The sequence below is a fragment of the Condylura cristata genome, unplaced genomic scaffold (assembly GCF_000260355.1).
Source record: "Condylura cristata isolate star-nosed mole 26May11 unplaced genomic scaffold, ConCri1.0 scaffold00098, whole genome shotgun sequence".
NCBI lineage: Eukaryota > Metazoa > Chordata > Mammalia > Eulipotyphla > Talpidae > Condylura > Condylura cristata.
In genome coordinates, this window is record NW_004567199.1 from 71,642 (window position 1) to 97,301 (window position 25,660).

General features: G+C 34.5%; 2 protein-coding genes across 2 annotated transcripts; both read left to right on the plus strand.

Moving 5' to 3' along the window:
• The first annotated feature begins 10,184 nt into the window (after window positions 1-10,184).
• On the plus strand, window positions 10,185-11,120 carry LOC101627673 (olfactory receptor 14J1-like). The gene has a single exon (XM_004695697.1). It carries the CDS (start codon window positions 10,185-10,187, stop codon window positions 11,118-11,120), a length of 936 nt encoding a protein of 311 aa, XP_004695754.1.
• An 11,375-nt stretch (window positions 11,121-22,495) lies between these two features.
• On the plus strand, window positions 22,496-23,431 carry LOC101627902 (olfactory receptor 14J1-like). The gene has a single exon (XM_004695698.1). The coding sequence runs from the start codon at window positions 22,496-22,498 to the stop codon at window positions 23,429-23,431; it is 936 nt and encodes a 311-aa protein (XP_004695755.1).
• The last annotated feature ends 2,229 nt before the right edge of the window (window positions 23,432-25,660 follow it).

A 25,660-nucleotide genomic window follows, 5' to 3' on the forward strand; every position in this document is an offset into this window, starting at 1 on the left:
GCTTCTCAATGAGGATTGTACACAATATGTGATGAAAACACGTCAACAATCCAGACAGGGATTTGGTTAATGTATCAATACTTCACATTGGTTGTGCACTGAGAAAGGCAATGTTCACAGCTGTATCCCCAACATTCAACCCCGTGATCTATAGCATTAGAAATCAGGCTCTAAAGGCAGGAGGTTTTCTACAGGGAAAAACAAAACAAAAAACCTTTATCTTTTGTTGATGCACACATATTAAATATGGTTGGGAGACAAGTTTAAATCAACAGAGACAATGAAGAGCGGGTTTATGAAAGAATGAAGACTGAGAAGTGCAGCCTGGAATTACCTGCAGAGTGTCCTGGGAAGCTGCCTGACCTTGTGTCTTCTAAGAGGATGTTCTATCATTTGCAAGAAAACATATTATGGCCTAGACAGGAGTCTGTATCCTGTGTTTGGCCCTCGGGTCTATACATTGAAGGAAACATGGAAGATTTTTAAGATTTTCCCTTTAAGCCTTCATCTTCTGGGAGCTGGGTGTTATACAGCCCTGCCATAAACTGGAGGCCAAGTTGCCTTGACACTACTGATTTGTCCAGAGGTAGCAGTTTCTAAAATGCTTTTTCAGAAAAAGTATTTTTTTCTGGGCACAGACATTCAGTAACAAGTCCAGTTGCCTCTTAATTCTTGGTTTGTGCCCTTAAGTGGCACCGGGGAGAAGGATATATACTTGAATGTTAGCTTTGGTTAACCAAACCAACCAAATAGTTAAGACTTCTAAAGGAATGAACATAAAGTTGTCATATCAGAAGGTTGTCATAGTATGTGCTGAGTAATAAAAATATTCCTACTGTCACTCTATAATCACTATTCCTTCAAATATAGTAGATTAGCATCTTACTCCACAAAGCCAGGTGTGAAAACTTGCCATCATTTGAAAGATCTAACAAAATCCTTTCTAGGATCATATCTGTCAAGAGAATAGTAACAGTAAATATGAGATTTTTTTTCTCATTTTTTCCAATTTACACTGGAGTTGGGCTGTCACAAGCGTTCCATGGATTGGTGAGACCCCCTGACCCACAGCGTTTCTGGCCACATGGTGCTCATCAAAAGCTCCATGAACCTCACAGGCCTCCTTGAGCAATGTGCTGAGGTCACTCTGCAAAAATCTCATCATGCCATTTCTGTGTCTATTTGCAAATGGTTAATTACCACTTATGTGGGAGGAATGTTTAAATAACCCAAGAATCTTCAAGTGACAATATACATGTTTGTAAATGTTAACAGGATACAAAAAAAAAATAGAAATCTTACTTACAGGGTCTTATAGAAATAATAGATATATTTGAAATATAGTTGAAAATTACATATATGAGTATAATGTATAGTGATCAGATTAAAAATAATGGATAGATTTATCACCACGTAATTTAAGGAAAAACAGAAATAGTGAAAGGATCTACATTTTTTAAAATAAGGTTTCCACTGAATGAGAAAATGAAGCAGTAATAATGCATATGAGAAAGAGGCTGAGTTGTGAATAATAGAAGAATCTAATAGTGACTTATAAAAGTTCCCGAACATCATTTGATGTTGTTCTATGCTTTGAAAGTATGGACAAGAGAAAATATTTGAAAAAATATTTTTTCTGAATATATCTATTTATGTAGAAATAAATCCTTAGGGTTGAGAAAAAAATATTGACTCGAATGCAAAATGAGTTCACAAGTACTTCACCAAGTGAAATTCTGAAATGACAAAAATTTGTTAATAATTACAGTAAAGTTATATTGTTTCATTCTTTGCTTTCAATAACTCACTTTAAAATTATTTTTGTTCATTTTATTCAAAGTACTAGTCAACAGATTCATTATCTTTAGTTGAGAATTGTTTTCCTCAAATAATTTCAGTACCATTCACTGAGAAATGTTGTTTGGTGAGGAATGTCACCTGTTTGATGTCAGTGATGATATAGGTGTGTGAGTTGCTAATCTGTTCAACTGATGTGTGTTCAGATTATAATACAAAAGTGAATTATCAGTTTCACAACACTTAGCTGTATCATAGATTATGTCTTCCAACTCCATCTTTCTAAACGTCCCAGAGTTTCTAGTTTTCTTTAGTTTTTTTGTGTGTATTCATAAAAGCCATAGAGAATCGGTTTTCCAATTCCAAAACATGCCTGCTGAGATTGTCATTGGAATTGCTTTCAATTTATAGATATCTTCCACTAATGACCAAAATACCTTTTTGCATTTACTTAATTGTTTAAAATTTCTCTCCTCTGTGATAGTTTTTAGTGTAATAACTTGGCACATTTTCCCCCTTACATATACGATGCAATTCTTTAATGGAAATAACATCACATTTTAATATTAGGTGGGTTTCAGGTATGCCTCATTAAAGATAATTTTGTTTCTAAATTTCTTTAAGTTCACAACTAAATCTCTAGATTCCTCCTCCGCACAATTTACACATTACCTAATTGATTGATTCCTCTTCCCCCTTCCTTTTAGGTGACCACTAATTAGTCCAAACGTTTGTTTTTGTATTACTTATTTCACCTGCTGTGTAGCTTCTCTAGATACCACAGAGAGTGAAATGCAATGAATTACTCTTTCTGTGTGAGCTACTTCACGAAGCATAACACCCTTAGGACTAACCATGCTGTGGCAAATGGCAGGTTTCACCATGGATCATTGAGTAGTATTCCTTTGTGTATTTATGCCAAATCATTTTTAGCTAATTAGCAGTCCCTGAACACTGAGGTTGCTTCTCGCTGTTGACGATTGTTAATAATATTACAAAAGCGATGGTGGCAAATATATCTATCCAGTTTACTGGTTTTGTATTTTTCTGTATATACCCAGAAAAGGAATGGCAAGAGTTTCTTTTGTTAATAATTTTTTCTTTATCAAAGTAACCATGACTTGCAGGAGTGAAAATGACTTAGGGGGATAGGCTCATACCTCCTCTGATGTAAGTTATCCCACACCCATCATCAAAACCCTTGTAGTACTTTACCCAGGACTTTACCTTTCTCCCTCTGACATTTTACTTAGCACAATCCCCTCCAGTTCCATCCATGTTGTCTCAAATTGAAGAGTTCAGTTTACAGCTGAATAGCATTCCATCGTGTCTATAGATAGCATCAGCGTAAAACACTCCTCTGTTGTTTCCACACTGTACTGCAATTAACATAGGAGCACATATATCCCTTCAAATTACTGCTTGTTGTCATCTCTGAGTAGATATTTAGGAGTGGAATTGCTGGATCATATGGTTGATCTGTAGTTAATATCTGAGGAACCTGCGCTTTTTCCTCATAAGGACAAGACCAATCTATAGCCTCACCAACAGACCAACAGTGTGCGAAGCTTTGTTTTCCTACATATCCTCAACAAATATTTGTCTCTTCTTTTAAAAAAAAAATTGGCTATTTTTTTATAGTGTGATGGTTTCTCATAGGATTATTAACATTTCCCTGATGACTCATGATGTTGATTTTTTTTTAAATATGCCTTGTGATCATCTATTGATAGATGTCTTCTTTGATGAATGTCTGTTTAGTTCTTCTGCCCATTTTTGACTGGTAATTTGTTTTTCTTTGAATTGTATGAGTTATTTGGAGATCTTGTATATTAACTTCTTATCAGATGTATAATATAAATATATTTTTTTCACATTTAGTAAAGTGTCTTGGTTTTCTTGAAGTAAGGAAGATAAACAGAAAGAAATCAACTCAATATAGAATTAAGGTCTTCACATATTAGTGGAAACTTAAAATGTAAATAAAATTTTATCAAAATACAGCTCCATATTGACGGCTTATGTAAAAAGTTCTGTTACTAAATAGATTAAAAAGAAGACCCAGACTAAAGGGAACAACTTCTGGTTAAGATAACCAGGTTGTGGAATTGATGAACAGCATGGTAATTGTGGTTAATAATGTGCATATTGAAAGTTGGTCAAAGTAAAACAAAACAAAAAATACAGAAGTTTGTGACATGACAGATGGCTTAAGTAATACTACAATGATTATCATTTTATATGAATTAAGTTTAAATTGTGTGTCAAATCAACCAAATTGTATATCTTAAACTTATACAGTATGTCAATTAGATGTCACATATGTCAAAAATTTTTGAATAAAAACCAGTCCCAACTATTTTCTGTCTACAAGTTACTTTTTTCAGTTTTAAGGAATCTCAGATTATGCAGTGAAAAGAATGGAAAATGATATTCCATGCAAATGGAAATCAAAAGTCAACATGGATAATAATACTTGCATTATATAAAAGAGACATTAAGTGAAAAATTTTAAGAAGAGACAGATACCTTTTAACATAATAAGGAGATCATTGTAATAGAAAAATTAAAAACACATTATGTAGATGAACAAGAATAGAAAGCTTACTGAAGCAAAATCAGAACTGGGAGAGGGAAATAACAGATGCCACCGAGACACAGGATTGTAAGAGACTGTAATACTATGAACACTGATATGGTAACAAATTTAATAACCTGGTGGACCAGAACTTGTTCCAAAATACATACACGATAGCATGATTAAATTATGAGGAAAAGGAAAATCTGCCAGACCAGCATGGAGTTGTTCCGTGTCATCAGAAATTTATAGATATTTTTCTCATTAACTAAGAGAATATTTATTCTGGAAACTCAGGTACGTAGATACCAGCAATGAATGGATGATTTAAATTACACCTCTATAGTTTATTCTTAGTTCACAAATGTAGAATTGAGTGATAATTAGCTGACTTATGTTAAAATGGTAGTTTACATATAAATCATTTGAATTTATTTTGTGGCATTAAAGGCTTGGAAAAGATCACATTTGTGAAATATTAATAAGATGAAAATTTGTTTTGCATTATGGAATGCATGCTTGATAGCTGTGATAAGTTGAGGCTATCCTTGAAAGAATATCCTTTTCCTTGAGCTTATTTTCATAAGGGCTGTTATGATTATAGTCAAACCATAGACCACACATCACAATTAAAAAATGGCTTTTTTTTTACTTCTTCACTCAAAGTAAAACTATATTGCCTTTTAGTGGCATAAGACTGAGGACAATTTTTTGTATTTCTTAGTAGTAATCAAATGATATTTACACTGTTTAAGAAATAGGCACGTTTATTAGACATTATAATATTATCTGCTTAAAATTTAATTGATCCAATTGTTTACATAAGTAACTAAGTAAGTGTTTTTATGGGTATTCTTGAATTTAACACATACTATGTTATGATATATTTCAAATATTTGGTCCAATAAACAAAAGTATGTTGAAATTGCAGGAAACTAGGTAAAAACATTACATCATCTCAACAGGAAGATACTCTGCAGGAACAGCCAATATAATTGCAGGTTTTGGCCTCAGGGTATTTACCAAGTACACCAAATACCCACTGCACCCAAATTCTGCTTATGCCAAGAAAATTTTTAGTCTAATCTCCAGAGGCCAGGAAAAGGTTGAAATGGACTCGTTCTTTCTCCACACTTCAGTTTGTTCTGAATGTGGCTGACTGGTAGAGATCAGGACTTGAAACAAGTGCCAGCTGCGCACTCTGACAGCTTCTCCTTCTGTCGAAGGAGGATGTACTTGAATACACTCTGGTGAGTTTCCTTTGCTTTTATAAAAGCAGATTACAAAGACTATTGGAAATCCTGTATGTGACTTTTTTTTTTGAATGGGTGAGAAAATCAGCTACTGCCATTGAACTTGTAAAACATGAAGTAATATGTATAAACCATGATATTTTCATGTTAGTTAAGAATCTGGGAGAGAATGCCGTAAACTCCTTACATTCCAGAATCGTTTTATGGAGGGCAATTCCCACCTCCCTAGCGATGCTTTTTTATATATAACCACCTATTCATTATATTATATATTGATTCTTGTTCTAGTGACCTAAGAGATGTGAAATGTTTTCCAAATGAGCAATAACAGAAATTGTTGAGACATAGTAGGAAAATATATAAATTAAAAATGGTTCAAATATTTTATGAAAACAAAGTATCTACATTTTCTATCTTCACAAAATAAGATTAAAAGAAGTTTCAGCTTAAACATTGAAAGAGAAAAACAAAAGACAGGTTTCTTGTCATAACCAACCATTCTAGCCTTCTCATCTATTGTAATCATTAGGGAAAAATATGAGTGAAAGCAAATTCTGGAATGGACTTGTGAATGATCAGTATTTTGAGAAAAGCCCTAACAAGAAAAATAACTAGCAATATTATTAATTATATCTTAATCATTTAGGAAAAACTTTCGTTATGATTTATAAATATTATATCTATCGAAACACTAGAAATTATTTTAAAGCATCAATATTCACCTAAAGCTGTGGTTAAGATGCTGGGTGTTGAATTTCTCATTGTTATTGCACAGCAATAATTTGGACACAATGAAATATCAGCATTAAAGAAGGACATCCAATGTAAAATTCTGATCAACCATGAATGAAGAAAAAATGTGACCATCATTGATACTCATCAAAAATAACAAAAAGTTCTGAAATAATATTAGATAAACAGGAACAGAAACCCTTAATTCCGTTCATTATTTCTTGATTCCATACTTTGTATCACAGACAGATAATGTAACCATATATTAAGTAAGTCTTAGGGAAGATATAGGTAACCCATAACATGACAAAGTTGTTTTTACACACTTACATCCTTGACACACAATATCCTGTTAATACGCATGAAAATTTTTATAAACAAACATTTATACAGTTGAAAGTTGACAACAAAAAACTGGACTTAGGCCCTCCCTGGTGGCGCAGCAGGTAAAAGCACAGCACTAAGAAGCTAAAGCCACTTCTGCATGAGTTCGATTCCCGCCTGCCCCGGAGATGACCACATGGCGCGGCAGACCTCTCCTGACCTGCCCGCTGCTCCCCTCAGCAGTGTACTTCATCGATCTGCCTGTTCTGCTCCCCACTCTGTGTGTGGTAAATCCTCTCACTGTCCCTGCATCTCTGGCCTGTACCCAGTTCTGTATGCATAAATACATAAATCTTTAAAAAAAAAACTGGACTTAATCCCAGCATATGGACACTATATTAATTATTGGCAACCATAGAATTAAATTATTGGAAAGACCAACTAAAATACTTTAGGAAAAACCGGTGACTTTTTTTTCATGGAATAGAGACATTTTTGTTGGGTTCCTAAGAGGAAAATAAGTATCATTCCCTCAGCCATAAAAACAGAAGCTTCTGGAGAGCCCATGAAACTCACATGCCCACAAGAGTAAGTGTGTCATCTTCAGTCTCCCTTCCATGTTGTCTAGATTTATAATTATTTGGTTTAATATTCTGTACACTACAGTGTATTGCAAGAATGCAACAAACCCACATGTTGAAACACACATGCACAAACAGGAAGGTTGAAAGAATTTTCAAATAGAATTTACTGGTGTGTGAGGGATTCCCTCATTGAGACAAGTCTCTCCCATTAATCTAGAAAATTTTCCAATGAACTTATATAGTCCACTCCAGAAGCTATAAGCACCCATCACTCTCAGCTTTTAAATTTTTCAGGTGCATCCATACAATTTGTGCTGAAGAAAATGATAACGGATTATTTTCTTGTCTCAGGTTTGGTGGACAACCCTATAAAGGCGCACTCAAACCCTCACCATTCAGAAATTACTAATGTTGCTATGAGTTTTATTTCTTCACACTTTTTTGAGCAATCAAAAATGTTAGGCTCATTTCATATGCAACAACATGGATGGAGCTCAAAGGGCTCATGCTTAGTGAAATATGCAAAAAGCAAAAGAAAAATACTGCTATGGTTTCACTCATAGCAGGAGCTTAAGGGGTCAGGAAAGATATATATAGTAATTGTAGTAAAGGAAAAATGAACAACAGCTAGCAACTATGAATCAGACATTCTATGGGGAGGAGAGTGGAACAGGATCAAAACTGGGGTGGGAAGAGCAGAAGAGACTATGGTGATGGCACATGGAGGAAGTGGTGGTGGGAAGCCCATGGGGGTTACAACTGTGAGGGAAAAATATACAAAATGAAGAACGATGTAAAAAAATATGAAATAAAATTAAAAAATTTTTCTGAAAGTATTCAATTACATTTTTAGTAATTGCAACATTTTTGCTGCTGCACTCATTTTTTATTTTTATTTAAAAAAATTTAAAACTTTAATATAATTTTTTATTTTTACATCATTTTGTGCCTTTTTATGTCTCAGTTGCAATGCCTGTCACCAATTCACCAGTTCGCCGCTGTGCCATCACCATAGTCCAGTGCATACCTCTCCCCCCACATTGTTTTGATCCCACTCCCCACTACAACCCTGTGAAATGTCTCTAGTATATAGTTGTTCACTATTATTATTATTATTTTCTTCTCTGGTCCTTTCTACTCCTGCTATGAGTGAAACCATCTGGCATTTTTCCTTTTCTTTCTGGCTTATTTCACTGAGCAGATCCCTTCCAGCTCCATCCATGTTGCTGCAAAAGGCATGTTTGTCTTTTTGATCACTGAGTAATATTCCATTGTGTATATGTACCACATCTTGTTATCTACTAGTCATCTACTTTTGGGCATTTGGATTGATTTCGTGTCTTTCCTATTGTAAATAAAGCAGCAGTAAACATGGGGGTGTAGGTGTCTTTTTGAATCAGTGTTTTTGTGTCTTTTGGGTCGATACCCAGAAGTGGGATGGCTGGGTCCTAGGGAAGCTCCATTTTTAAAAGTTTGAGAAACTTCCAGTTTTCCATAGTGGTTGTACTATTGTACTAGTTTGCATTCCTACCAGCAGTGGGCTGCTGCACTAATTTTATGAACATAGTTCCTTTAATACATTATTAAAATGCTACGTAAAGATAAGTTACATGAGTTCGGACACAGACTGTTTTAAGTCTTCTGTGAAATAATTTTTTCCCCCAGATAATAAGGAAAATTTGATGTTACTATGTAAATGTTTATTTCTGTTTTCTTTTTCTGAAGTTACATGCCATACCTGTTAATATTCATTTTCCTTTATTTTATTGCAGTAATTTTGGCTTATAACGATACATCAGATTCAGGGCCCTGCTGACACCTCTTCCAATGTATGACATCGCTCCATGTCTTTCTTCAGAGTTCACAGCACTGGGTATTTAGTTTAAATGGTTAACTTTTGAGTGCTAAACTTATACTTTATAGATAGTTTGCAATTTCTTTGCAATGAATGAAAGCAAATGATATTTTAATATGTATATTAGTTACATTATTTTCTCATAAAAATACAACTGCCGATGAGGACATGGAGAAAAGAGAACCCTCATGACTGCTGGCGGGGTGCAGACTGTGCAGCCAGATGGGAAACGGGGAGGAGAATCCACATGAGCCAGAGATCTGCCATTCCACCCCCTAATTCCACTCTTTAACTCCTTTTTACTATAGCTGAACTACGGAAACAAACTAAGAGTCCCAGAGCAGAAAATGTGGTCTATGTACTCAATGGACAGTACATAGAGACCAAATATTATGCACTCACTCCATTTACGGCAATGCGGCTGGAGCCTGAGAGGATAATGCTAAGTGAAACAAGTCACCGGTAGAACAGTAAACCTGATGGTGTCACCTATATGTGGACTATAGTCAGTAATTAACTTGCTGTTTGATAACTTAAATTTACTTAATGAAAATAAATGTTTAGTTAGAAGAAAACGGAAGAATCTTTCCTTAGAAAATGAAATGATACAGTTGCAACAACAAATCTATCACAACTGGATGGTATATGAAGACAGAATGATTAATAAATATTCTCATATAAATACGAGAGTGTGAACCACAAAAAACATTTTTATATGAATCAAATATTGTGTACCATTACCTAACAACTAGGTCATACATATAAAAGATAGTTTATTAACTAACATAATTATACACATTCATTTCACATTTCTTTTGATTGAAATATGAATCAAATTTATCAGCTTCCCTACCCATATTTCTATGAATGTAAATCACTTAAAATTGACATAGTTGTTAGTGGAGGACACCGCTTCCATATTTATGATGAAGTGGTGATTTCTTCAAGTAACTTCAGGCCTAATTTCACTGGGTTCAAAGGTCTTAGGTCATCTAATAACACATTTTTTTTCACTAGATCCCACCTTGTCTTGCAGCCAGCATTAATGGAAATGAAGAAATATGGCTAATTTCACAATGAGCGGGTTTCTTCTCGTGGGATTTTCTGCCACACCTGAGCTAGAACTCATCCACGCTTCTCTGTTCTTGGTCTTATACACAGTGGCGGTGACTGGCAACATCCTCATTATCACCGCCGTTTCATTGGACAATAGTCTGCACTCACCCATGTATTTCTTCCTGAAACATCTCTCCTTCCTGGACCTGTGCTACATTTCCGTGACGGTGCCAAGGGCCATTTACACCTCTTTCATGCACAGTAGCTACATTTCCCTAGGGGAATGCATCGTGCAGAGTTTTTCTTTTATCCTTTTTAGCGCTGCTGAGCTGTCCATGCTAACACTGATGTCTTATGACCGCTATGTGGCCATCTGCTTTCCACTGCGCTACGAAATCATCATGGATGTCAGCAAATGTGTTCACAGCGTCATAGGCGTCTGGGTCAGCGGGATCATAACTGGAGTCATGCACACAGCGGCCACTTTCTCCATGCACTTCTGTGGCTCCCATGTCATTCACCAGTTCTTCTGTGACATCCCCCAGCTCCTGAAACTCTCTTGTTCGAATGAGTTTATCAGTGATATCGGAGTCATAGGCTTCTTGATTGTTATGGCTTTTCTTTGCATCACCTTTATCGGACTGTCCTACACAAAAATATTCTCTACTGTGTTCAGGATGCCATCTGCGGAGGGCAGAGCAAAGGCCTTTTCCACTTGCCTTCCTCACCTTGCTGTTGTCATTTTATTCATGTCCAGCAGTGCCTTTGAGTATCTCAGGCCACCTTCTGACTCTCCAAGTGCACTGGACGTTTTGCTGACTATTATGTACACAGTTGTGCCTCCGACACTCAACCCGCTGATCTACAGCCTGAGAAATCAAGCCATGAAGGCAGCTCTGAGAAAGGTTTTCCAATGGAAAAAAGCTGATGTCTTTTCTTGAGGCCCATGTATTGATTTTGTGTCAGAGAAAATTCAAAATATATTAGGAAATCATAGACTTAAGTAAATAGAGACAAGTAAAAATTAAGTGAATTTATTAAAAAACCAAGAGTAAGGTGTCAAGGCTGAGAACAACCTCCAGATATTTCTGGAAAATCTGCCCAAACTTTGAGCTTCTCAATGACGATTTTATATAACCATTCCCATGTGTCTTGTTAATGCCTTTATACTATATTTTCTTTATATTGAAAAAGACTGGGAAGGTTGCTCAAGTTTTTCCTATTAAAGGCCTTCTCTTCAGGGAACTGGGAGTTTTAGCCCTGCAATAACCTGTACTCTGTCATTTTTTAATTCAGTGATCTGTCCATAAGGAGCTGTTTCCAAAATTCTGCTTTTTCAGATGGAACATTTTCCCTCATAACATATTCAAGTCCAGGCCAACTAAGTCTTAACTCTGGTCTTGTGTCCCTTAGCTGGGGGTTAGGAAGGGGGGATCCAAATTCTTAACTGAGGTTAAGTAAACATAACTCAAACAAGAACTTAAACCTAAATACATAAATGAACTTAGTGAAAGTTGTCCAGGTATTTGATCTTTGAGGAACGCAAATATTCACACATGAATTTGTAAACATTACTCATGAAAATTCAGTAGATTCAAATATTTCTCCACACAGATGCTCTTTTCACTTTTCCTATTCCCACAAAAGAATATACGTTCACTCACCTGGCCTCAAGATCTTTCTAACAATCCTTTCCCAAAAGTGAAGGAACCCTAATGTCATCTTTGAGAGTAATCTCTTAAATAATACTGTAACAAATGTCAGCTCTACATCCTGGTGTGCTCAAAATTTTGTAATTTCAAAATTGAAAGTCCTTTTCTTCCAATATATATTTTTTTATTTTCCCAGAGTGTTCTACATAATAGTTCATACATTCAAGTATTATACATAGTTTTTGATGAATCTAGAGATATAGTTTAATGTCCTTTCAAAAATTTGTCACCATGAATAAGATTATGTTATTATTTTCGGAATATGTAAGGTTACTCTAGCTCAATTATTTAGTGTCCCAAAACATCAACATTTAAATATTAGCTATTAAGTAGAATTAAAACATAAATTTATTTTCAAAAGTTTTAACATATATTTTCATTTAATCTTTTAAAATTGTTTACTTATATTCTACATCATTTTTCATTTTTTTTTTTTGCATTTGCTATTTAATCTTAATAACCATGTTGGGGAATAAGAACCAGCTAAAAGCTTGGTGATTTGACTTCAGAAACCAATTGGTTGGATGTACTTATGAAGTGAACTAATATGAAAAATAGAGGATAATAATGTTAGTATATCAAACTTAATTTTGGTTCTCTACTATTGTTAGGCTTACAGCATTGCTAGAAAATTTTAAGTGCTTATTCTACTTACTATAACTAATAACAAGTACAGGAAGAAATCCCAAGCCTAGATGAATTATTGATGCTACTTCCATTTGCATTATAATGAATATCTTTTCTTTTTCTTTTTTTTTTTTTTTTTTTGAGGTGATGTTAGTTTATAATACTGAATAAGTTGCAGGAATAAAGCTTCACACTTCATACCATGTATACCACACAGATAATGACTCAAGAGTTCTAGTGATCATCCAGTATCCTCTCCCAACCCTCCTCTTTCTCCAGGTAACAAGTGTTTTGTATTCTCGAAATAAGGGATTTGCTTGTGTGCATTCAGTTACTTTAACATCATACAGTGTTTATTTTTCTCTTTGAGTTGTTTCACTTAGCATAATACCCTTAAGTTCCTTCCTGTTGCTTCAAATATCAGAACTTTATCTTTTATAATGACTAAACAAAATTCCAGTTTGTGTATGTGTATGTATTTTACGTTCACTGATAGGCATTTATGATTTTCTTACCTGGTAGCTGTGTAAATAGTTCTGGCTCAATATAGAGATGCACCTATCTTTTCAAATCAGTGTGTTAACATTTTTTGATTGAAAACCAAGTGGGATCTCAGTATCAGACAGCAAATCTATCTTTAGTTTTGGGGGGAAACTACATATTGTTTCACCTAATATTTACACCATATATCACTGTACATGGAGTACCCCTTCTCTGTCTCTATTCTTGAATCTATTCTCTTGTCTTCTGTGTATAATTATTCTCTCAACTGTGAAATGAGATGTAATTGTGGCTTTGATGTGCATTTCCCATAACAACAACAAAAAAATAGAACATTTCTTCATGAATCTATTGGCTATAGTAGAAAAGCTTAATCAGATCATGTGGCCATTTTTAATAAGAAAACTGCATTTTTTGTTGAGTTGTATAATTATTTCTTTTGGATATTAATTCCATGATTGATATTTGGTCTGCAAATATCTTCTCCCATTCAGGGTGTGACCTTTTTCTGCTGATGATGACTCCTTGCAATGTCCAGAAACTTAAATTTGATGTAGTCTAATTTGTTTATTTCTGTTTTGGTTTCCCTTTATAGTGGATTCCAGTACCCAGAGTCATCTCTAAGCCTGTTGTCAATAAACTTGTTTTTTTTTCTTTATATTTTCTTCCAAATATGTTTTTGTTTCAATGTATCACTAAAGATGATGTCAAAGAATTATTTAAAGGGTTTATCTCCATGTATTTTGGGTAACTATAGGTTATACTTCAAGTTTTTAACCCACTTTGAATGTAGTTTTGTGTATGTGATAATATCATAGCATAATTAGATTCTTTTTCAGGTGGCTGAAAAAATTTTATCAGCACTACTTATTAGAAACGTTTTCTTCTTTCCATTTGTATGTTCTTGGTTCATTGTCATATGCTACCTAGTGATAGAAGTGTATATCTATTTATGAATTCTGTAAGTTGTTCCTTTGATTCTTTTACCTGTTGTTATTTTAGTATCATACTGTTTTGATCACTAAAGCTTTTCTTAGTAGTGCTTGAGATCAGAGAGGTGATGCCTCCATTTTTATTTCCCCATTAGCATTACCATGGTTATTATGCATTTTGTGATTCTGTAAACATTTTATTTGTGCAATTTCTTGGTTGAATACCATTGAAATTTTGATAGGAATTAAATTGAATGAGTATATGATTTTAGTAAAGGTGTCCTTAAAATAATGTCAAAAATTCTTGCATGAAGAAACACTTGGGTACATATTTGCCATTGGGAAAACTAACATAAGAATATAAGGTATCCAAATAAAGGATGACGGAGAGATGGGAAGACAACTTATTCAGAAAATACAGAGGAAAACTTGCCAAGCCTAAGAAAAGAAGTAAATCTATGATTTCATGAAGCCAAGAATACCTGGCCATCTGAGTGTAACTCTAGCTACATGAAGCTATCAAAAGTTCAGGGTACAGAAACAGTAATAAAATGTGGCAAGGGAAAAGAAGCTGGTAGCTTATAAAGGAAATCCCATAATGTTAGCAACATATTTCTCAGAGAAGACCCTTCAGACAAGATACTGGAACAACATATTCAAAATACTTCACAATAAAAACTGTCATCTAAGAATATTATATCTTTGAAAACTCTCAGTGAATAAGGAATCGGACAAATCCAAAAGGTAAAGACAAAATGCTAATAACAAAACTTCATATATCAATAATCCCATAAAATCTTACCTGATTGATTAATTGCAAAGTACAAAGTGGTTCGTTGGAGTGGAATAAAACACAACTTTCTATTGTGTCCTGGAGGCTTGTCAGAGCTTCAAAGATAAAGATAGATTCGAAATAACAGTTGGGAAACAATCCTAGAAGCAATGAATGCTCAAGAAGTCAGAGGCCATCTACAGACACACGCATACTAATCTTGGAAATGCTCTGCAACTTTGAGATTTCTTTATAAAAAAAATAGTTGCATAGGATATAAAGTTGTATAGTTCTATACGTACACATGCATATATATACACACACACCACATGAAGGAGCAAAGAAATATAAATTATAACTACTATCAAATCGGAAATCACACATTGGTGGCAATGAAATAGTAGTAGGAGACTCGATACCTCACTTACATCAAAATAAAATTTTTAGACAACATATAATTCATAAAGGATTATAGCCACACATATATAAAACTCATACAATTCAAAAACAAAATGCCAAATGCCTCAATTTAAAAAATGGGCAGAAGACATGAACAGAAATTCATTAAAGAAGACATTAAGAAAGGCAAAAGCAAAAAAAATTCATTACTATCCCCATAAGAGAATTTCTAAGTAATAATATGAGATACCACCTCGCACCTGTGACAATGGCATGTATCAAAGATCCCAGTGTGTGTAGGAGAGGCTAAGCCCTGTTATATAGTTAGTGGGAAAGTGTATTGCCATAAGGATGGCAATTTTTATGTACTGTAAATATTAGAAGTGTGTGAGAGAGACCCAGCAATTCCACTCTTGGGCATATATCCACGAGTATAAAGCTCCAAGAAAAATATCCCACATTTTCTACAATATATATATATATATAGCTGCATTATTTAACAATTGGTAGGACATGGACACAGTCTCAATCCCTTTCAATGGATGAATTGATTGAAAATATATGGCCCTACATTCCATGAAATATGAGAATTCAGGGAAGAATGAAAAGCCACAACGTGGGAGGGATTTGAAAGTATATAAAGCAATACAAATCAGAAGTATAAAAACAAATGTTGTACATATAATATGGCTAATTCAACAACATAAACTTCTTTAAAAAAATCCTGGACATCACAAACATCTTGAGATATCTGATGTTAAGGAGAAAATTGAGAAGGGAAGAGATAGGGGACACAATGGATGGTGTCGAGGGGAAAATAAGATGAAAAGATTCAGTGTGCTAATCTTGGAACTGCTCTTTAACTTTGAGATTTCTTTATAAAATAAAAAAAATAGTTTCATAGGACATAAAATTACAGTTCCAGTTTACATTCCTTTAGATAAGTTTGTTTAACTCGTGGATTTTGTTTTTAAAATGTCAGTATAACTGAATATTTCTTCATTAGTCCTTTGACTTCATGAGCAATCAGCTCTATAAAAGCAAAGTATATAATATATTGTTAGGTTTAAAACACATGTAAAGACAATGTATTTTCCAAGGAGAGTGCACTAGGAGAGTGAGTGGAAGCAGAGCATGTGAGGCTTGGGAAATAATGATAAATTCAATCATCAGGGTCAAAGGAAAGATACCATAAATGACAAATAGAGTTGCCTTAACAAAAGCTATCCATGCATGCATGGTCTCCTTTCTGTTTTTCATTTCAAAAGATCCCTATCGACATGTATAATATACATATTCAAAACATCCTTAATGATATATATAATACATGGTGGACGTGGCTATATAGATTGAACACACATAGATCTACCACGAATTGAAGTAGTATATATGTGAAACTGTCTTTGTGTTAGAAACATAAATGTGCAGATGGTAAACACTTCATCACTGTGATAATGTGATATCATTAGAAATAGATACTTGGTTTTTGTCCTCTCATCCTGTCACAGTTTGCCCAAGCCCATGTAGTTCCCTGAGCGGTAGGGATGAGAAGAGCGTCTTGTTATTCATCAGTCCTTTTCAAACACATCACACTTTAGGGTGACTATGGGACTCACTGTGGACAATAAAGTGAATTCAGGGCGGTGTTTTTTCTTTTTTATCAGAGAAATAATTATGTGATTATAATGTTGAAACATTGAGCCCTAACCTGGCTTCCAAAAAGTTATATTGATTGACAATAATCAAAAGCTTAGTTTGTCTATCTGAAGTGGCCACCAGTGGAACATAACTGCAGAGATTCAGGGAGTTCTAGGCTGGAAAGTTTGTCTGACAAGGAGGGCAGGAAAATCTGGGCAGGGAATTCTGCTCTCCTTCCCACATCATGCCTTGCATCACTTACACTTTTGATTTGTATTCTTTGTAACAAACTACCTATAGTTAGAAATATAGCATTCTGAGTCTGTGTGAGCTGATTTACAAAATTGTTGAATGGAAAGGAGTCGAACCCCCAGTATATCCAGTAGATCAGAAAGGCAGGGACCTGGCCACTCAGTTGGTGTCAGGTGGAGGCTTTCTCGTGGGAGGGGAGGGTGACTGGGGCCTGATTCTATGTCTGGCTTGTGTTGTGGAAGCATTGAGGAGAAAGGACACCATGTATTCAATGTCAGAAGTGTGAACAAAAAGAGAGAGGAATAAATTATGAAGGAAATAACAATAAAAGCCAAATCATTACAACTTTAAAATGTTACATTAGAAAATATTCACTAAAATTCACTACGTGTATGATGTAAGTGATGAATGGAGGGTCAGCAGGACATAGCGAAAAGAAAAAGTCAATTGGCAGAATAATGTAATCGTGTTGTTAATGATAATAAGAATGTGTTAAGCAATGTGACCAAACATGTTATTAGAATTAATTTTTAAGAAATCCATCTACTCTATGTAGAGATGAATTATTTAGGTTGTATATAACATGATTGATGAATGGTCAAATGTGTTAGAATGGAATACTATGCTCACCTCATATATTTTACAGCAATTATCACAAAATATATTAAATACCAAATAGTAAGGGTTAAAGTTATAAAACATGGAATGTGTAAATTATAAATAGATTGTTAAATCATGAGTAGAAGACAAGAACTAAATGAGATTCATCACAGTAAGAACACTATGCTTCTAAGAACCATATCAAGTGATAAGAGACTATATGCAGTCTGGGAAAAACAGTTCCTCAGGTTGAACTGAAAGAATCTTATGGTTAACATCAATCCAAAACTTAAAAAGTTATAGACTCTCCTCTTTACATAATGAGGATATTGATTAGGTATAATATTACCACTTATAAATTAAACCAATGACCCGCCAACTCATTTAATAGAATTGAATGCATATATTTTAATAGTATTGAATTAAACATACAAATTATATTTTTCAATAATTTGATCCAATGGCTTCTATTAAGCTGTATGTCTAGGAAACAATGTACGATAAATATTAACTTAAGGTGGCAGAACAATACTCTATAGAAACAATCAATATAATTACAAGCTTTGGTCCCAAGATATTTACCAAGAAGACCAAATACCCACAGCACCCACAAACTGCCTACGCCAAAGATGCTTAATAGTCTAAACTCCAGTGGCCAAAGAAGGGTTGAAATGGACTTATTTTTTCTTTGCCATTGAGATTTTTCTGAGTATGACTGAACTTAGAGACCATATTTTATGCTTAGTTTCAGCTGCTCACACTGACAGTTTCTCCTCCTATGAGGGAAGATCTTCCTGAAAGCTCTGGTGAGTTTCCTTAGGTTATAAAACTGAAAGATTATACATAAGAATGAAATGTATGTAAGTTAATGATTTTAGTGGGTTAGAGAATCCGCCACTGCCATTGGACTTGCAAAATATGAAATAATATGTGTGTATCTTGATTATTTTTATGGAAATTAGGGACCCCTTCCATTCCAGAATCGTCTATGGAGTGCAATTACCACCTCCTTAGAAATGCCTTTCTTTACAAAGCCATCACAGAAGTAATTCAGTGTGAATGTGAGATAGTATGATACCATCTGTTATTCCTTGTGATCCTTACAATAGTGAATTATGAAAAATGGGAGATGGTCTCTACATCTGAAATCACAGGTAAATTGTTCAAATAGGTAGGGGAATTTAAAAGTCGAGAAATGATCGAACATTTTATCAATCATTTTTCTTCTTCACAAAGTAAAGACAAAAAGAAATCATAGATGAAAATTGAAATAGTATGAGAAGAGACCTATCCTGTCATCCATCCTCTGATTTCTTCTAATTATTAGGGGAAATTTTGACATAAGGAAAATTCAAGAAAATTCTGGAGTGGTCATGTCAAATGCCAATTTTTAAGAAATACATATGAAGAGGTCTTGCAACAAAATTAACTGGTAAGAATAAATAAGTATATCTTAATATGTTTACAGAAGACTTTTGTAATGTTTTAATAAACACACACAAGACCATTAATAGTCACCTGAAACTGTGATAGGGATAATACATTTTGAATGTTGCCTTTGGTTATTCAAATGTGATTAAGTTGGAAACAATGAAATAATAGAATTAATGATGCAAAATTCTGCATGTGCACAGACACTATAAATTTCTTTGAAAAATAAAAGTTATCATCTTTACCTCTGAGATAAAGGCAAATATGAATTAATACCTAAGAACCACCAAAAGAGGTACTTCTACACTTGCCATCACAGATAATTATGACCACATAATATTAAGTATCACTTATTTATAATCCATAAGGTAATAAAGTTATTTTTAGATATCCACATACTAACACACAGTTCATTGTGGTATATATAAACTATAGTTAAGTATATATATTCTAGTATATGTAAACTGCAAATAATTGTTTTTTTGAGTTGAAGAAATGTAAAGTTTTAAAGATGAAAACAAAACTACACTTAATTCCAGTATATTGTTATTGTATAAGTGATTACTAGTAGATTTAAGTGAATGTAAAGATCAAATACTTTTGGGCAAATCAAACATTATTTCCATGAATGTAGAATTGTGTTTCTTATTGCTGTTGTTGGGTTCCTTTAAGAAAAATAAGAAAAAAAAATAGCACTATTTTCCTAGAAATGTCATCTTCAGTCTCCCTTCTGTAGTGTCTAAACCAAAATTAATTTAACAGTATTTTAATATTCGATTGGAACACACACAGTCAGGCTGAATAAATTTTCAAATAAGCTTTGCCTGATATATGCAAAAGACTCATTTGTGCCGAATCATCTCCATTAGTCTTAATTTCCCCATAAATTTTATAGACTGCTACAGAAACTAGAAGTATCATTACCCTCAGCTTCTATGAAAATACTTACAAGTATATCCATGGAGTTTGTGCGGAGAAACTACAATGGAGGATCATTTTCTTATGTGCCTTGGGTTAGCTTAACAGATCTGTAAACCAGGAATAAGCACAAACATACCTTCATCATGCAAAAATAATAATTGCTATTATGTATTTTATTCCCCTATAGTTTTTACTCTTTGCATTTTCAATTTCTGTGTCTTTACATATCTTGAGAATATGAAATATAGAGATCTTACTTCTGTGTCATCCAAATAGCTGTTAGTTTCTATTTTCAAAAAAATACTTCATAAATATACTTTTCAAGACAACCTAAAGTAATATTATGAAAGTAATTTTTCAGTTACAGTTAAGATTTGCCACTATTTTTGCTGCTGCAGTATTAAATACATTTATTGGAAGACACACACACACATATATATATAAGTAAACACACACACACACAGGCACTGCACATGTGTTTAATAAGTACCATTGTTTTTCATCCTTGTTAATGTTTGAGAAGATAGGATTCTCCTCCAGCTGTGGCCACTGCAGCTGTCCCACGAAGTCACCCAAAGTCCTCTACTACGTATGGTTCATTGTACTCTCCTTCTTCCCCTTTTCTGGATGCTTCAGACCTACGGTCAGCTTTCAAGTGCTGGTTTAACTGAAATAATCAATTAATCATTGATTGGCTTTATTTTTAAATTGTTATCAAATTAGTATTAATTTCCATTTTTGCTAGTGTTTGGGGGGTATAGGATATCCTCCCCAACCAGGTACAGCCACCATGGCCCTCCCTCCACCAAATCACCCACAGTTCTCCACCATAGTTCACTGTGTTCTTCCACCACCATGTTTCACCCCTTCCTGTCTCCCCCTCTATCCCCAGGTACAACCCTAATATCACTGGTCAGTTTTCACGTTTATCTTTGACTCTTTGCTTTGTTCCTTTATATTTCATATAGAAGTGAAACCATCTGGTTATCTTTTAACTTCTGACTTATTTTATTTAGCACAATCCTTCCAGTTCCATTTATGTCACCATATAAGTTTTGATTTTTGATTGGTGAGTGATATTCCATTATATATATGTATGTATGTGTACACTACATCTTGATCCACACATCTGTTTGTGGGCACTTGGCTATTGTACAGATGCACTAATAAGAAACAAATACGGTTTTTAGAATATTAATTATTCGTGTTCTTATTTTGAAAATATTATTGAGATATAAAATTACCTGGTTTAAGATGCAGACTGTTTTAAGGGTTTTGGTAAATAATTGGCACTATTCCAGGAAGCATGCATAAATTTGACTATACTGTTGAATTGTATTAGGCTTAACTTATTTGTTTTCATAAAATAAGCATCTTATTCTTTTTTTAATAATATGAATTTTATTGAACTAACAATGTTTTACAACATTGTAATTTTGGGTTCTACATTCAAACTGTTTAGATGTATGTTACAACTGGTGTTAACAGTATTTATTATTGCATTTAAACTAATGTATTGGGGACCAAAATTATATCATAGTGTTTGATACCTTAAGAATTATAGTAAATGACTTTTTCAAGTGTATATTTATTATATTTTTAATTAAAAAACAGATCAATTTTTATGCTATTTTATTTTAAAGATAATTATTATTTATATATCATAATGTTTTCACAGGTACTAACAATTTTGTAATTCATAATTTTATTCCCAGAGAAAATAATTGTTTGGCTAGAAGAAAAACCATGAAGAGTTTTTCCTCTAATATGGAAGACAAAATTATAAAATATGAAAACCATTGTAGTTGCAGTAACATGTGAAAACAGATTGACCAAAAATGAATAGGTAGCTAAAAAATAAACCAGTAAGTGTGAGTATATAAACAATACAAAATTTTTAATGCAACTCAATCTTCAATTCTATAGATCCATTATTAAAATTACATATTTAAAAATATCTAATCCATTTTATTACATACATATACATTTATTTTCCTTTGATTGATGGACAATATTAAAATTTAGAATCTACCCATGTTTCTGTGACTGAATCAAAGTCATTGAAAACTGTTCCACATGTTTTTTTTTAAAGATTTATTTATTTGTGCATAAAGAACTGGGGTACAGGCCAGAAGCTTAGGGGCAGCGAAAGGCTTCACCAGAGACAGAGCGGGGAGCAGAACAGGTAGATCTACGAAGCACACTGCTGAGGGGAGCAGCGGGCGGGGTCAGGAGAGGTCTGCCGCGCCCTGTGGTCACCTCCGGGGCAGGCGGGGATCGAACTTATACGGAAGTGGTTTCAGCTTCTTAGTGCTGCGCTTTAGCCCGCTGCACCACCAGGGAGGGCCCAGTTCCACATGATTTTTAATCTATATAACTATTTTGTATTTATGATGAAGTGGTGATTTCTTCAATTGATTTCTTGTTTCACTTCATGGTGCTTAAGGTGAGTTAGGTGGCTAGATAATAGAAATTTCCAAACATTCCCATCTTGTCTTACAGTCAACATCATTTAAAAGTTAAGAAGGACTATGGGTAATTTCACTACCAGTGGGTTTCTTCTGATGGGATTTTCTACCAAGCCTGAGCTAGAACTCTTCCATACTTGTCTATTCTTAGTCTTATATATGGTGGCCTTAACTGGAAATCTCCTTATTATCACCGTGACTTCCATGGACAGTAGTCTGCACTCACCCATGTATTTCTTCCTGAAACATCTCTCCTTCCTGGACCTGTGCTACATTTCTGTGACTGTGCCAAGGTCCATCTACAACTCTTTCATGCAAAATGGCTACATTTCCCTTGGGGAATGCATAGTGCAGTGCTTTGCTTTCACTCTCTGTGCTTCTGCAGAGCTGTTCATGCTCACCGTGATGTCTTATGACCGCTACGTGGCCATCTGCCTTCCACTGCGCTACGAAATCATCATGGATGCCAGCACCTGTGTTCACGGAGTCTTAGGCGTCTGTATTAGTGGAGTCATAACTGGAACCATGCACACAGCGGCCACTTTCTCCATGCACTTCTGTGGCTCCCATGTCATTCACCAGTTCTTCTGTGACATCCCCCAGCTGCTGAAACTCTCTTGTTCTAAGGAGTATATCAATGAGATTGGGGTCAGTGCCTTTTTGTCCCTAATGGCACTTCTTTGCATTGTCTTCATTGGACTGTCCTACACACAGATTTTCTCTACCGTCCTGAGGATGCCGTCTGCTGAGGGCAGAGCTAAGGCTTTTTCCACTTGCCTTCCCCACCTTGGTGTGGTCATATTGTTTATTTCAACCAGTGTCTTTGAATTTTTCAAGCCAACTTCTGACTCTCCCAGTGCACTGGACATTTTGCTCACTATTATGTACACAGTTGTGCCCCCAACACTCAACCCAATGATCTATAGCTTGAGAAATAAAGCCATAAAAGTTGCTTTAAGAAGGGTCTTCCAAAAAAGAAAAGATGATCTCTTCTGTTGAGGTTCCCCTATTAAGTCTTCTTTAGGAATCAAGTTCAAAATATATTGGGGAATCTATTATCCTAAACAAAATGAGACAAGCAAAAATTATGTTAGTTTTTGAAATAATGAAGACTGAGGATTTAAGCTTGGGAGTAACATCCAGACAGTTCTGGAAAAGTTGCCTGAACTTATAGCTCTCAAAGAGGATTACATATAATTTGCAAGGGACACATGTCAAGGATCCATGTAGGTGTCTCCTTTGATGCCACTGTCTTATGCTGTCTATGCTTTAGGAAAACACAGACTATGGCTCAAATTTATTATGTAGAGTGGGAGTTTCAGACCTGATATTTACCTTGAAGTCTGACTCTCTTTGTATTTATTGATTTCCCCAGTAACAGCACTTCTGAAATGCGTTTTCCACAGAGCAGTTTTTATTGCGTGATTTCTATTTTTAAATATATTTATTACATCATCATCATTTTGTACATTGTATGATTTCCCTGTGAAATTCCCACCACCAATTCACAGTGCAGCATCACCTTAGTTCCTTCTTGCTTGATTTTTTTCAGACCAGACTAGCTGCATTTTAACTCTAGACTTGTGTACTTTAACTGGGACCATTTACCTGTTATCTTTGGTTAAGCAAACTTAACATAGTCAACCAAGAATTTAAAGCTAACTAGAGAAATATGTATAGGGAAAGAACATATATGGGAAAGTTGTCACTAAATCTCTAATACAAATACTCATCTAGCTGTAGATTTTTGCAAACACAATGGATTAAAATCTCTCTGCACAAAGTCAGGCATGAAAAAAGGGAACTTCCAGAAAATTAAAGCAGATGACAACTTTCCCTCTTTAAAAGCAATGGATTAATTGCAACTCACTTGGGTGGAATGTTTAAGTAATACTAAATCTGTGAGTGTCTCAGAAACACACATTTCTAAATGCTAAATAATTCAAAGAATTAGTAGAAATACTACTTAAAGTGTTGTATGCTACTAAAAAGAATAAATAAATTGAAAGATAAGAGAAAATACATATATGAGTATAATATGATCAAAGTTTAAATATCAATGGATGGATTAATCAACATGTAAAACAAAGAAAGGCAGAATTAGTGAACTGAACATTATACTGTCCATATTCACAAACTAATCTGAAACAGTGTTTTAACATCATGAAATAGAATCATAAACATTAAAGTGATTGAATCATAAATGATAAAAGAAGAAGGCCTGATATTGACATATTAAAAGTTCCCAAGGTCCCTACTTGCTGTATTTTTCCATGCTTTGAAGGCAGTGACATATTTTTATAGAAAATATGAAAAAAAAGTTATTTGCCACAAATTTATAGAGATAAAATTCTTCTGATATGTGAAACAAAAAAAATCGTCAATATATAAAAAAATATTTCATAAGTAGTATATCCTACTGAAACACTTAATAAAAGGACTTCCATTTTTAATAACTGAGTCATGCTCCGTTGTGTATGTGACCACAGCTCCTTTAGTCATCCCTTAGTGATAGGCACTTACGTTGTTTCTATCTCTTAGCTGTAATTGTGCCGTTCTGAACACAGAGATACATGTATCTTTTCAAATCAGGGGGTTCCTACTCTCAGAGTGGAGGGCCCCCCCTGACCCTGCAGCGGGCTAGAGCGTAGCACGATGACGCTGTCGGAAACTACTGCACCACGAGTTCTATTCCCCGCCAGGGGGTGACCCACGTGGCACCTGCCCAAGGCTCCACTGCATTTCAGTAGATCTGCCTGTTCTGCTCCCCACTCTCTCTGGTGGGTCACTCACCCCCCTGCACATCAAGCCTGCACCCTAGTTCTTGTATGAATAAATAAATAAATATTTTAAAAAAGAAAATTGAGAGTGGAATTACTGGGTTGTACAGTAAATCTTTTTAAGACTTTTTGAGAATTTGCATCTTGTTTTCCATTTCAGTTGCATCAGTGTACAAAGATTTGCCAGTATACAAGAATTTTCTTTTCTTCTTCATTCTCCAGCAGTTTTTATTTTTCTTCTGGCTGATAGCCATTCCTACAAGCGTGAGATGAGAAGTGATTACATTTTTGATGTGCATTCCCCACAATAAGCGAGAAGCTGAGCATCTTTTCCTGAGACTGTTGGCCATTTATTTCATGGAGAAGAACCTATGTAGATTCTCTGACCATTTTTTAAAATAATGTTTATTTTTACATCATTTCGTGCCTTTTCCCATCTCAGTTGTAA

Excerpts from the sequence above, each read along its gene's own strand:
- LOC101627673 (XM_004695697.1), top strand. The coding sequence starts at position 10,185 with ATGGCTAATTTCACAATGAGCGGGTTTCTTCTCGTGGGATTTTCTGCC.
- LOC101627902 (XM_004695698.1), top strand. The coding sequence starts at position 22,496 with ATGGGTAATTTCACTACCAGTGGGTTTCTTCTGATGGGATTTTCTACC.